The sequence below is a fragment of the Coffea eugenioides genome, chromosome 11 (assembly GCF_003713205.1).
Source record: "Coffea eugenioides isolate CCC68of chromosome 11, Ceug_1.0, whole genome shotgun sequence".
NCBI classification, from domain to species: Eukaryota; Viridiplantae; Streptophyta; class Magnoliopsida; order Gentianales; family Rubiaceae; genus Coffea; species Coffea eugenioides.
This window is the reverse complement of record NC_040045.1, coordinates 22,765,522-22,778,415: the sequence shown is the minus strand read 5'-3', so window position 1 is coordinate 22,778,415 and position 12,894 is coordinate 22,765,522. Positions and strand designations below refer to the sequence as shown.

The following is a 12,894-nucleotide window of genomic DNA, read 5'->3' as shown; positions in this document are numbered from 1 at the left end:
TTCGTAGGCATCATCATATCGCATGGATAACCACTAACAATTGATTGAGTACGATACTCCTAGTATTGCACCCAATGATATGGTACTAACGTAACTACTGACCGCTATATGTGTTGTTCGGCTAAATAATAGGCAGGAAAGAATGTAAAAAGGTCGACAGAATAAAGCTCGAAAATAAATTATGGCAATAAGAATGTGGAGTTAAGCATGATAGTAAATATATAATGACAGTATGATAGCAAAACTGTAATCAGTTGAGTACCTCATCGAGTTCCATCTTAGTGCATGATAGTAAATATATAATGACAGTACGATAGCAAAATTGTATATCAGTTGAGTACCTCATCGAGTTTCATCTTGGTAAATGTATCATTAAAATAATAATAAGACATGCAATGGCACTTATTTAGTCGTACGTTTACCTGCCTAACAACCACCTCTAGGAAAATCATTTTCTTATATAACAGGAGCCAGTATTGTAAGGCGAAATTTGGGCATTCTCTTCCACGCCTATAACTGTTAAAAATTGAATTGTGCACATCAAATTAATAATGTATTCAACTAAAATACAAACATTCAAGCATCCCAAAGTTGTGCTATTTATGTATATGTAAAGGCATGCATGGGTTAGTTGTGCGGCTTTTGGTAGTGTAAAACGCTTTACAAAGTCAGGAGTACAAACAGGCAAGTGTGACGCTACCCTAACTGAAATGACTCAGACCCTCAATGTCTCGCAAGTAATCCAACCAATGACAACTTATATTATTTTTACAGGTGTCGACAAATAGCTGTCCAACAAATAAGATCAAAATGTAGCACCAAACATGCTGTTATACTAATTCCTCTGGTGTATCATTTGGAATAGGCTCGTACAAAAAGTCGAATATGGGCACAAATTTCGACCTCCCATTCTTAAAGTGACGAGTCTCAAGCCTAAAGTCTAGAAATTCCTCAATTAAATCCTTTTTACGTGCAAGATTCCTATTTTGATTGATCAACATCACTGGTAATCCATCAACACGCAAGCCCCATAATACCTTCACGTCCTGTAAGCTGACGATCGCCTCATCCACGAGAAGATGAAAAGTGCCGATCTCTTGCCTCCAGCACTCAATAAGCGCGATAATCAATCTATGATCAAGTTCATAGAGAGTTTACCTATACGATTCTTCAAAAGCCTACAACATGAAGATAGTTTGCTATCCGGTGGTTCAACTGATTCCTTATTTTTCGGTATCTTTGATAGGAAGTACGTTGAGAAAATTTTCATTTGAAAAAATTCATCAATGGAACTATTATTAAGGAATATGTATTTGCTTGTACCATTCTCGAACCTTTGATTTTACAGCATTCCCTACGACTTGGCTTATCATGTAACATTCATTTGTACTCCGATTCTACTATCATTTTTTTACTTTCACGTACAGGAGTAGGAAATATGTTGTTTGACTCCGTTTCAAAGCTAAATTGGACAAATGATGTTTGTCCGGCATCGTGATCATTGTGGATATGGCGGTTTTGTGGCTCCACCTTCACATATATCTCACATGTCGTGTGTGATGACATTGATTTCATATGATATAGTATACCAATGTCATTTTCGCACCCCAATTGCACTCCAAAAAATGTACTTTGGCCAATAGAATTCCTAAATCATAGATTCAATTTGAAAACATTCCTATCTAAGTTCATGTAGGTGTACACTCTATCCACCAATTCATCATAATTTATTCAATATTTCACTAATATGATTTTTTCTCACCACCTTTTCTAATTCATAGGATATTGACAAACAGTCTTCCTGCGGAACAATGACTACTTTGACAAGATAAAGAAGAAGATGTGGAGGGATCTAGATTTGGAGTTGTGCGAGAGAGAAATAGAAATGTTAGTCTAGTTTGGGGTTCTCACTTAAGTGAACAAGGGCCAATTTATTTTATAGAAAACTGTCAACATGACATAATAACTATAGAAGTTGCTTTGATATAATAATTGTACTGAATTTGTAATGCTAATTTGACTGAAATTTTTTTTAACTGAAACTGGCATTATTGATCTCTTGTATCAACAGTCATGACTGAAATGTTAGCTGCTGCATTAAAAAAAATATTTTTTTTATCGCAACAAATGAAAAAATCCTATGAACTGGCTAATTTCTCAGAATATACCCCAAAAAAAAAGTCCGTCAAATGTATCTCTGACAAACGTAATGTACAAAACTATACCTACCGTGCCCAGTCAACACGGTAGGAATTTTGTTTTTCTAATCGTCAGCATGGCAGCCTGCGGCCAAAATTTTTTAAAAAAAATCGAGCCCCTACTACCGTGCACAGTCAACACGGAAGTAGGCAAGGATTTTTTTTTTTTAAAAAAAAAGCTGCAGGTTGCCATGCTGATTTTGAGGTAGCAGGCTCAATTTCAAGGTGCTGATTTCCAAAGAAAAGTTGCCCAAGTCTCCAGCAGCAGCAGTTCATAAAACCTTTAGCTTAGCAGGAGCATCAATTTCAGAAGAAAAGTTCGGGGGTATTAGAGAATTAATATTGGAAATTTTTCTTAAAACCAAGCTTTATTATTATTTTGCTTATTTAGTGTATATGTCAAAAAAATAAATCGATCGAACAGGAGTTTGCCATGTGATCCATTTGGACTACTCATTCGGATAAGTTGCATGCCGTGCATCTTTTTATGTGTCAAATTATACGTGCTTCCACAGTGCAATTTTGGTTCTACAGAAAAGTATCTGAATTCACTAGGAGACATTATATACTTCAACTGAAATCCTTTCATTTGGATAAAAGCTCTTGAACATATGGTTCAAAAATCAAAAGTGAACTCTAGAAAAGGGAAGCTTCCTACATTAGAGTCTGGAGGTGTAACAATTTCAAATTTGGCATGGCAGTAGCCCAAGACAATTCAAATTACAATCTTTCAACAAAATTTGATTCCCTTCAGTTTCATCATTTAACATGGAAACTAATAACACCGTTTCCACATCATCTTAATCTGGTAAAATTTACTAGTGCTGAATCTCCATTGCCAAAACTGCATTACTTGGTGCAGATATTGAGCTTTCTCTTTCTTTCCCTGCCAAAGCAGTTGTTGTCCAATATTTGTTAACTGTGATGCTGAAGTATCCAATTGAAGTTGTCTTGTAATGCCAATAGACAAGTCCCTTCCCAACTCAGTTCCAGAGGACAAGAAGGATGAAATGATTCTGAAGCTGTTTCCAAGAGTTGGGGGAACCTCAAAATCAGCTCCTGAAAACAACTAAAACTCAAGCTCGATAAAAAACCATTGGCGCAAGCTGCCATGCTGATTGTGCACGGCAGCCTGCAACTTTTTTAAAAACAAAATTTCCTGCCTGCTATCGTGCTGACTGTGCACGGTAGCAGAGGCTCGATTTTTTTTAAAAAAAATTGGCTATAGGCTGCCGTGTACAGTCAGCATGGCAGCCTGCAGCGATTAAAAAAAATAAAATTCCTGTCGTGCTGACTGGGCACAGCAGGTATAGTTTTGTACAATCCGTTTGTTAGAAATACATTTGACGGACTTTTTTTTTTGGAATATATTCTGAGAAATTAGCCTATGAACTGCGACCATTAATTATCACTTGATCAATGGTCCGAATACTAAAGCTGCAAATGACCTTTGCGATTTAAAAAAAAATTTCAGTTCTCCACATATGTAATTTGCAGCGATTTGTGGACCATTGATCAAGTGGATCAACGGTCCACAAATTTCGCATGTACGGAATAAATAAAAAAACACTGCAGATCAAGTTTGTGGCGATGTGTGGAACGTTGATCCATTGTATCAACAGTCCACAAATTTCGCATGTGCTGAATAACAAAAAAAAACAGCCGCAAATTTTGCTTGTGCGAAATTTAAAAAAAAATTACTCATATCATCGCAAATTTAATTTGCGCCGATATGGTGGCTGTTGATCAAGTGGATTAGCGGTCAACAAATTTTGCCATGTGCGGCATTAAAAAATTAAAAATTCTTTTGCCGTAAATTTTGTGTGTGGTAATAGGATTTAAAAAAAATTTTCTTCACCTTCAAATCACAACCATTGACATATATTAATCAACGGTCTATCTGCATCTAAAATAAAAAATTTCTACTAAAAATCTTAATTTAAAAAATTCTTAAGCAATTGAAAATAAATGCAAAAATATGTCAAATTTTTTTTGCATTGATATTCCCACCTGTAGCAACCCTTATATTATCCACATATCTTACACATCACCACTTTTGTGATTTTTTTATTTTAACATTATTCTGAGAATTTCGCCAAGTTGTTTTGATACAATAATTGTATAGAATTTGCAATGCTAATTTGATCGAAAATTTTTTTGACTGAACCTGGCACCGTTGATCTCTTGTATCAATGGTCATAACTAAAATGTTAACTACTGCATTAAAAAAACTATTTTTACATCACCACAAATTGAATCTATAGCAAATGAAAAAAAACCAACGAACTGCGATCCGTTGTTCATCACTTGGTCAACGGTTCGAAAACTAACACCGCAAATGACCTTTGCGGTTTCAAAAAGAAAAAATTTAGTTCTCCGCATATGTAATTTGTGGTGATTTGTGGACCATTGATCAAGTGGATCAACGGTCCACAAATTTTGCATGTACAGAATAAAAAAAAAAGGCCGCAAATCAAGTTTGCAGTGATGTGTGAACTGTTGATCCACTATATCAATGGTCCACAAATTTCGCATATGAGGAATAAAAAAAAAACGACCGCAAATCAAGTTTGCGACGATGTGTGGTGGATCAATGGCCCACAAATTTCGCTTGTATGGAATTTAAAAAATTATTCATGTCGCCGTAAATTTAATTTGCGCCGATATAGGGGCCATTGATCAAGTGGATCAGCAGTCCACAAATTTCACCATGTGCGGCATTAAAAAATTAAAAATTCCTTCTTCGCAAATTTTGTGTGCGACAATAGGATTTAAAAATTTTTTTCTTCACCTTCAAATCATGAGCGTTGACATATATTAATCAACAGTCCATCTGCATCTAAAATAAAAAGTTCTATCGAAAATCTTAACTTAAAAAATTCTTAAGCAGTTGAAAATAAATGCAAAAATATGTTGAATTTTTTTTTTTGCACCGATATTCCCACCTACGGCGACCCTTATATTATCCACATATCCTACACAACACCACTTTTGTGATTTTTTTTGGTTTTAACATTATTTCGAGAAATTTGCCTAGACGTATTAGTATTTTTGCCGCATAGGGTTATAGAGTTGTAGCCTCCAGATTCGTGTAAGAGTAGTAGCCTCTCTATAAGTTTTTGTCCACCGTTTCTTGTATTATAGCTGCAGCCACGTTTGACTAATAAAAGAAATTTTCCCTTACCTCTATATCATTTTTCCTTGATTGTTCCTATGGGTTTATGGTTGTCTATCAATTTGGGTCCATCAAACACCACATATGATTTTAGGGAAAAAGAAAAAAAATATATCATGGCAAACCCAAAGTTTTTTCATCACTTTGTTTTCTAGCAAAATTTACTATTTTCTTTAAAAAAAAAACTTACTCCACCATGATGCAATTTTGTTTTTCAACTCCCTCACACTATAATTGAGATTTTTACATTACTAACTTTAAAATCTAAATAATTTCTCAAAATGGACTACAAACAATTATATTAATATTGATATATTTTAATTTATGTAAGGGTTAAATGCAAAATGCACCCTAGAATTATGCGCAGTTAGCAACTTGGCCCTTACACTATTAATTGTAGCAATTTACTACTTTATACTACGAATTTTTGGCACTTTGCTCTAATTAAATTATTGTAACAAGTAATGTTTTAATGGAAGGACAACAATAACCCTACAAATAATGTGTTACCTGAAATACCCATTTCTTTAATTTATTTTCTCTTACTTTTTGTCTTTTTTTGTTTCAACCATGAACAATCTTACAGTGCTTGCCATTACCACTACACCAAAATACGTATCATTGAACCACCACAAAAGAAGAAGAAAGTCAAGATTAGTTTATGTAAAACTAGAGCAAAATCAAACCTTTGTATCAAGGCTAGAAACCCATCACTAACTTATGCAAAAAATTGAAGATACACCTTATAAATCCACACCAAATCTTCAAATAGTAAAACTCATAACACAATCTTATCATATATAGAACCAATCGCACACTAAGTCAAACTTCAATATGCAACAAATAGAAATAAAAACAACCAATAACGTAAACAATCAGAGAAATTAGAATTATAGGAAATGACCGAAATTGGGTGTCTTGAATCAAAAAGTACCGAGAGATTAGCTAGTAGCAATGAGGGTTCGTAAACTTGAAGTGGATTGTGAGTTTGGAACTTGAGAAATGATTCAAAGAGAATGCACTCAAGAAAGAGAGGTAATGATAAGTTTATGAGGTTAGGAGTAGGCATATCAATGGATCGTATCTTATCCAGACCCAATATATTTGGATAGGATTTAGATTTAATTTCTCAAATCCAGATCCTACCCAAACCCAGACCCTGTAAAAGAGTTGTGGGTCTGGGTAGGGTTTAATTTTCTATGATCCATATTTATATCCAAATCCATATCAGACCCTACTCAGATCCATATATATATAATTAAATATATATTAGTAAATTTATGAAATATTCTAATATTCTATGATCGTTGGATCAAATACAGTAAGATTTCATGATTGTTTTCTTTTTTCAATCTAATCCTAATTGTTATTGTAATTAGTACAAACTTTTTCAAAAAAAAGGAGAAAAAGTAAAGGAAAATAAATGAAAGATTGGAGAAAATATAGTTGAAGTTTTAAAATAAATCAAAGCAATCAATAATACTTATTTTTTGAGTTCATGATGTTGCATTCAATTTCTTGAATATTAATTTTGTTATTTGAAAATAAAAACTGGATGGTGTTTTTTGAAATCTATATATTTTCACTTTAGTGTATTTAGAAAAATGCAGTGGGTACCCAGATATAGGGGAATCTGGGTTTAGACTTATTTTTCAGACTTACAAGGGTTTGGGTCTGGGTATGGGTTCAACTAAATTTTAATGGGTTTAGATCAGGATCAAATGGATCCAACCCAGACCCTACCCATTGACATGCTTAGTTAGGAGCTTGAAAATGTTGATTTGAATGGAAAACATGAAGAGCGATCCATATTAGGGAGTTTGATGTGGGGGATGAGATGGATAATAACTTGGTAGTGTGGTTTGGAGAAAGAGGAGGACGATTACTTGTGAGTTTAAAGGAGAAAGGAGGAGGAGAGATGTGGACAATTTGTTAATTGTCATTTAATTAGGACAGATTTGTCATATCACCTTATCTTAAGCAATCTGCAATGAAATCGATAATAGAAGATGTCACTATAATTGATAGTTTAGGGGGCAAGTCGCTAACCAGACATAGTTCAGGGGTGCATTTTGCATTTAACCCTTTACATAATCAAACTAAGCATTTCATGTGTTTCTTATCCTATAAATAGACATGTAATGCTTTCTAACTTTTCTATTATAACATTTAATCTTTTAGTGTTTTATTTATTAGGACTACACAAAGTGTCATGGATTATGTTACACTCTCAAATCAAATAGTTTTACTTTACAAAATCAAGTGCAGAAGATGATCACGGAATTCATTTCTTTTGTGTTATCATTCCAAAAAAAATCAATCAATGAACAACCTAAAAATAAATTCTCATCTTTTCCTTTTTATCGCATTTTTTGTAAATTACGATCTTATTTTTGTGTTCTGCTCAAACAAACAGTACCACAAAACTGAGATACTTCTTTTTTTCTTCTTACTCATATAACTCCTAAAGTTCCCTAAATTACTATCTCAAATCTAAATCAATTAATTATTTTTGCTCTAACTAAAATCCTCCGTCCTTTATACATAGCAATGGGTAGCACTTAAACTATGACCATAGACCTGGACTATATCTTATGTAATAAATTGGCATACATTTATGCCTAAGAAGTTTAAGAGAAGGACTCAAAACCAATTATGTCACTTTCAAGTTTGAATCACTTTCTTTATAACATTTACTTTATTTTCCGTATTTATGCTAGTCAATTACTTCTCCTTTTACTCTACTATCCCTAGTTAAGATAGAGAAGATAGCCCTATATCCTCTATTAGCAAGTATAAAAGCAGTTATACAACCTATCATTCTTGTGATTGTTATGTATCTTCTTTTCATAAGTAAATCTTTTGGTGTATTTTTTGTGTGTGCGCGTATAGACGCATGTATGTATGTATACCATGCGCTAACAGTAGTATATTTTTTTCGTAAAATGTACAATGTAATGTTCTTATAATGAAGGTGCATTATAAGGTGAATAAATTCCACTGAGCTATAAGATGTGCAACATGATTTGGTTTTGGGAATTTTTGAAATTATTTTTGAATGATTATGCGTAGACAAACTCCAAAGACAGCAAAATTTTATGGAGTTCACAATAAATCCCATAGATCAAAATTTTGACCTTAGAATTTTTGTCAACACTATTTGAATGGTGATGAAATGGGTCATGAACCCGGAAGGTAAAATTGGGAGGTGGAAGGAAGGCAATTGACAAGATGAAGAACTGTGTTTGGGATTTCTTGGGTCCTTTTATTAGATTTTAGCATCAAGTTTGGGTTTGAACTAATTGAATGGCTAATTTGTAAATGTTGACATGCATAGATATTCAATGAATTACTCGTGATTTACCATGATTCGGAATCTATTGGAGTTTCATGGTAAACTTTTATTATTTTTCAAACCTATTAAATCCAGTAATTTTTCAACTTTGTTATTTTTGTGAGTGCATTTGATGTATTTTCTATCAATATGCATTTCATAAATAAATATATATTTTTTGTCAAAAAATGAAAAATAACAAAGAATCGCTCTGTGCCACACTAGAAGTAGCAACAAAGTGCTACTTAATGGGGGTGGTTATATGCCTCACCCACCTCAATTTTGTCAAAAAATAATAACACTTACCAATAACATTTTCATTAAAACCTTTTAAATACTTGAAAATTTTGAAACCAGAGTGAGAAATTCTAGATTCAAAACATGTTGCGAGCTGAGGTTAATTGCATATTAGCAGTCAAAATGTGACTTGAAAGGCTAAACCAGCTAGGTGTAATTTTGATAAAGTTTTAACTTGTATGATCCACCATTTTGTTGTATATCATAATTTTCTCATGGATTCCTGTAGTCTATGCAATTCTGTGATAGAAGAAAGAAAGATAGCACCATCTCTGTTTTGTCTGGAGGAATTTAAAGTTATATGAAAAGGAGTAAGAATAATGTCAAATTTTCATCATGGGCTCATCCTCTCATTTCTGGTAAATTACAAATCATCCCCTTATGATTTTGCTTACAACCACATGACTGCCCTTTCATTTTAATATAATTACATAATTCTCCTGTGATTTTATAGAATATGAAAATTGGACAAAATTAAATATGACTAACAGTGTCGATTGAAGTGCTAGTTATACCGTTACTTAAATATTTAACATTTTTCTTTCTATTTGATTTTGTCACTAACATTTGTTGTATATTGCATTTTTCAAGGTCAAATTAAGAGGAGCAAAACTTTGGTGGGTCGAAATGTAAAATTGAAAACATATCCGCTTCACAATTGGAAAAGTCAACACCATTGCAATCGGGAGTCAATAACGACTACTAGACCATCATCGATTACCAAAAACCCCAAAAAAGCTCTAAATTCATCCAATTACGAGAAATTAGAGGAACGTTTATTCACTTCATGGAGGAATAGACCTAGCCCTAAAATTTTCATCTTTCCATTAGTTTTCACATTAGAATAGAGATCATTGGGTGACTTGCTCACTATATCGCAAAAAAGGCTGTGGTGGAAGGCAAGAATATTTCTTTTTGTTCACTTTTTTTAAAAAATAAATTAGTAGGCATTTTTCGAGCATTAGAGTCGCGGGAAAGACAATTTCTGTGAACTAATTATGTGATCATTTCAAAATGACACGGAGTTATATGGTAAAATATGATATGATGGCGGGGTTTGTGGTAATTTACTGTCTCATTTTTTGTATTTTCATCGAATGTCCAAAATAGTAGTAAAACCCTTTTACAAGCATCATACCTTCTCTTTCCAATTTTCAAAGGCATTGTCGTGTTTAATCTTTCGCATCGAGAAAATTTTGTCAGAATACAATCTTCTTTAAACTTAGAGATTGAATAATTTAGTTAAATATGTACTGAAAAATAAGGATATAACTATAGCAAACACCTTTGGAGCTCTAAGAAGACTATATATTTAAATTCACATCAAATGTAAATTACAACATCTGATGCCTACTTTGTTTACATAGCAGTTGCTGCTGCCTTCACTAGTGGTTTGCACGAGCTTTCACATGTAGCAAACTGATCTCCTTCTGGCAATTCTTCAACTAATCTTGATAACTTTTCAACAATTTCTCCTGCATTCGGCCTTAAAGATGCATCATCTTCGACACAGGCTCTTGCAAGGTTGGCTAAAGTTACTGCTGCATCAAATGAATAATTCTCTCCCAGTGCATTGTCTATCCACTCCCTCAGTTCTTCGGCGTTATCGGACTGCAAGATGAACTTGATTTTCTGAGACAAACAAATGTAATCATCACCGTTGAGGTGAGCCCTTATCATTGGTGTTTGTCCAGACAAAATCTCAAGCAAAATGACGCCGAAAGCAAAAATGTCTATGCTTGGTGCAATTACACCCTGTTGAAGATACTCAGGCGCCAAATACCCTTTAGTCCAGGAGGCAGGTGGGCTTGGGTTAGATTGCTGGTCTTCTACCCTGTCTTCAACACATCTAGCCATAGCAAAATTTCCAACTTTTGCATTGAAATCTTCATCTAAGAATACGTTTCGACTCTTTATATTTCTGTGGACATAAGCAGGATGCATAATGTGGTGCATGAACTGTATGGCTGTGGCTACATCTAGGCAGATCTTCAGCCTTTGATTCCAAGTCAAGAAGCAATAGCAGGACTCAATGAATTGGCTCTTCATGGCCAATCCACCGTGAAGCCAGTCCTTCAATGATCCATTCCTTGCATATTCAAAAACCAAGAAGGAATCAGACTCAGAGCCCTCTGTCATACTGCTGGAGGTCCCTAAAAGCCTGATTATATTGGGATGATGGTGGATGGCATCATAAAAAAGCCCAAGCTCAATCTTTGAGATGGTTTCCATCGATGTACGCTTTATCGCCAAGTTCTTTCCATTTAGACGACCATGGAATACAGAATCCTCAATGAGATTAGCTGAACTGAAATCCTCTGTCGCCTTTCTCAGTTCTTCAGTACCATATGTCTCAACCAGTACTGTTTTATGTGGGGTGGTGTCGATCGTGTGACTGTTAAGAGAATCGTCATTGGATCCGTCGAATGAAACTTTCTTCTCGCTGGTAGTTCTTACGCTCAAACTAAGCTGTTGCAGCTCAACATCTGCATTCTTACATTGGCCATGCTTCCTCCTCTTCCACTGAAAGAGTAGGAAAGCTGCTGCAGTAGCAACACTTAACCCAAATGCAATTGCAGCAATAGCAATGTAAACGCCAACTATCCACATCTTGGCAAGGAGCCCAATTACTACAAGATAGGCTAAGCTTCAGCTGGAATTAAAAGAGTCGAGAATCGCACAAAAAACTACTTCTGTTCCCAAACCTGCTAAAGATCTGTTAACTTACTAACATTATAATTTCAAAAGTAATACTAAAGCTGAAGGTTCAGGTAGCCGCTTATCAGCTTCACTTACAGGACAAGATAGAGAAAGCTTTACTCCGTTGGCAAACTCGCAAGAAGATGGATCAAGATTACACGGCGACAAAGTCAGGCTTTGGAAGTTGTTAACCCCTCCAACGGCTAAAGAATACCGAAAACTCTATAAGAATTTTGAGGGTGATTTTCCTCAAATCTGTTTCAAATAACCCACGAATACTGCTCCATTGCGTCTGAAATCAACCGGGATCAGCGGAGGCTGATTATGGGGAAGGGATTCAGTGCTAGCAGCAGAAAAGCCAGATGCTTCTAAGAGCAACGAAAGTCGAAAGGTTGATGCCCAAGTAGGTTGAAAATTGATCAGGAACAGTAAGAATTGGTTTGAAGAACAGCAAATGTACTGCAACAATCTTGTTATCTGTTATTTAATATTTATTCCCATCACAAGGATAACCTGAAGATGCGATGCCTGAGAGGTTACCTGGCAGCTCAGCAAGTCCCGTTTCAGTGCAGCAAGACCCAAAACAAGTACAAAGACAAAAGCAAATCGAAGGTCCTCAGTCTTATTTGGAGCGTAATGTTAAAGCATAAATGTAATGGATTATATCTGTGCAGAGGGAGCAGCTGAGCAGGACCACGAAGTCTCACGTGGACTAGTTGGGAAAGTACAAATGACTTTGACAACATCCACTAAAAGGGTTGAAATTTGGGATCTATACAAACTGTTTCCCGGAAAAGTGCAGATTCATGGACAGAATCCTTGGGAGTTGGGATTTGCATGTATTGTATATTGGCAATCGGCCGACGCTAGCAATTCGGGCAATCTTCAGTCTTGGACTTAGGGCACAGATTACTATCCGATTTGCCAACAACGCTTCACCCTTAAAATATGTGGTTCGAAAATCACATATTATGTCTATATAAGTTGGTTTAATTGATACAAATAAAAAAAAATTTTAAAAATATGTGTGTTTAATTTGTTGTTGATGTAAAAATTATATTGATGGGTAATTTAAAAGCATTCTTATAAGCAACCTATCATTTCAGAATTATACTATAATATATGGTGGTGATAAAAAAACGAAACTATTCAAATGTTATATTTACTAACGTATAGACCCCATTTGGGGT

The 12,894-nt window shown here is 34.7% G+C and overlaps 1 protein-coding gene across 1 annotated transcript; it reads right to left on the bottom strand.

Moving 5' to 3' along the window:
• Positions 1–10,363: 10,363 nt before the first annotated feature.
• LOC113752062 (protein LYK2) lies at positions 10,364–12,543 on the bottom strand. The gene is made up of 3 exons (XM_027296202.1): positions 12,487–12,543; positions 12,245–12,325; positions 10,364–11,614 (listed from the first exon to the last, which is right to left on the bottom strand). Exons 1-3 carry the CDS (start codon positions 12,541–12,543, stop codon positions 10,364–10,366), a joined length of 1,389 nt encoding a protein of 462 aa, XP_027152003.1.
• Positions 12,544–12,894: the final 351 nt, after the last annotated feature.

Bases quoted from the DNA above. Each gene is read 5' to 3' on its own strand.
- LOC113752062 (XM_027296202.1), bottom strand. From the start codon at position 12,543: ATGCAAATCCCAACTCCCAAGGATTCTGTCCATGAATCTGCACTTTTC. The intron at 12,326-12,486 runs GTTTGTATAGAT...GCTCCAAATAAG, and splicing joins CTGCACTTTTCCGGGAAACA to ACTGAGGACCTTCGATTTGC. The intron at 11,615-12,244 runs GTAACCTCTCAG...CTCCTTGCCAAG, and splicing joins GGGACTTGCTGAGCTGCCAG to ATGTGGATAGTTGGCGTTTA.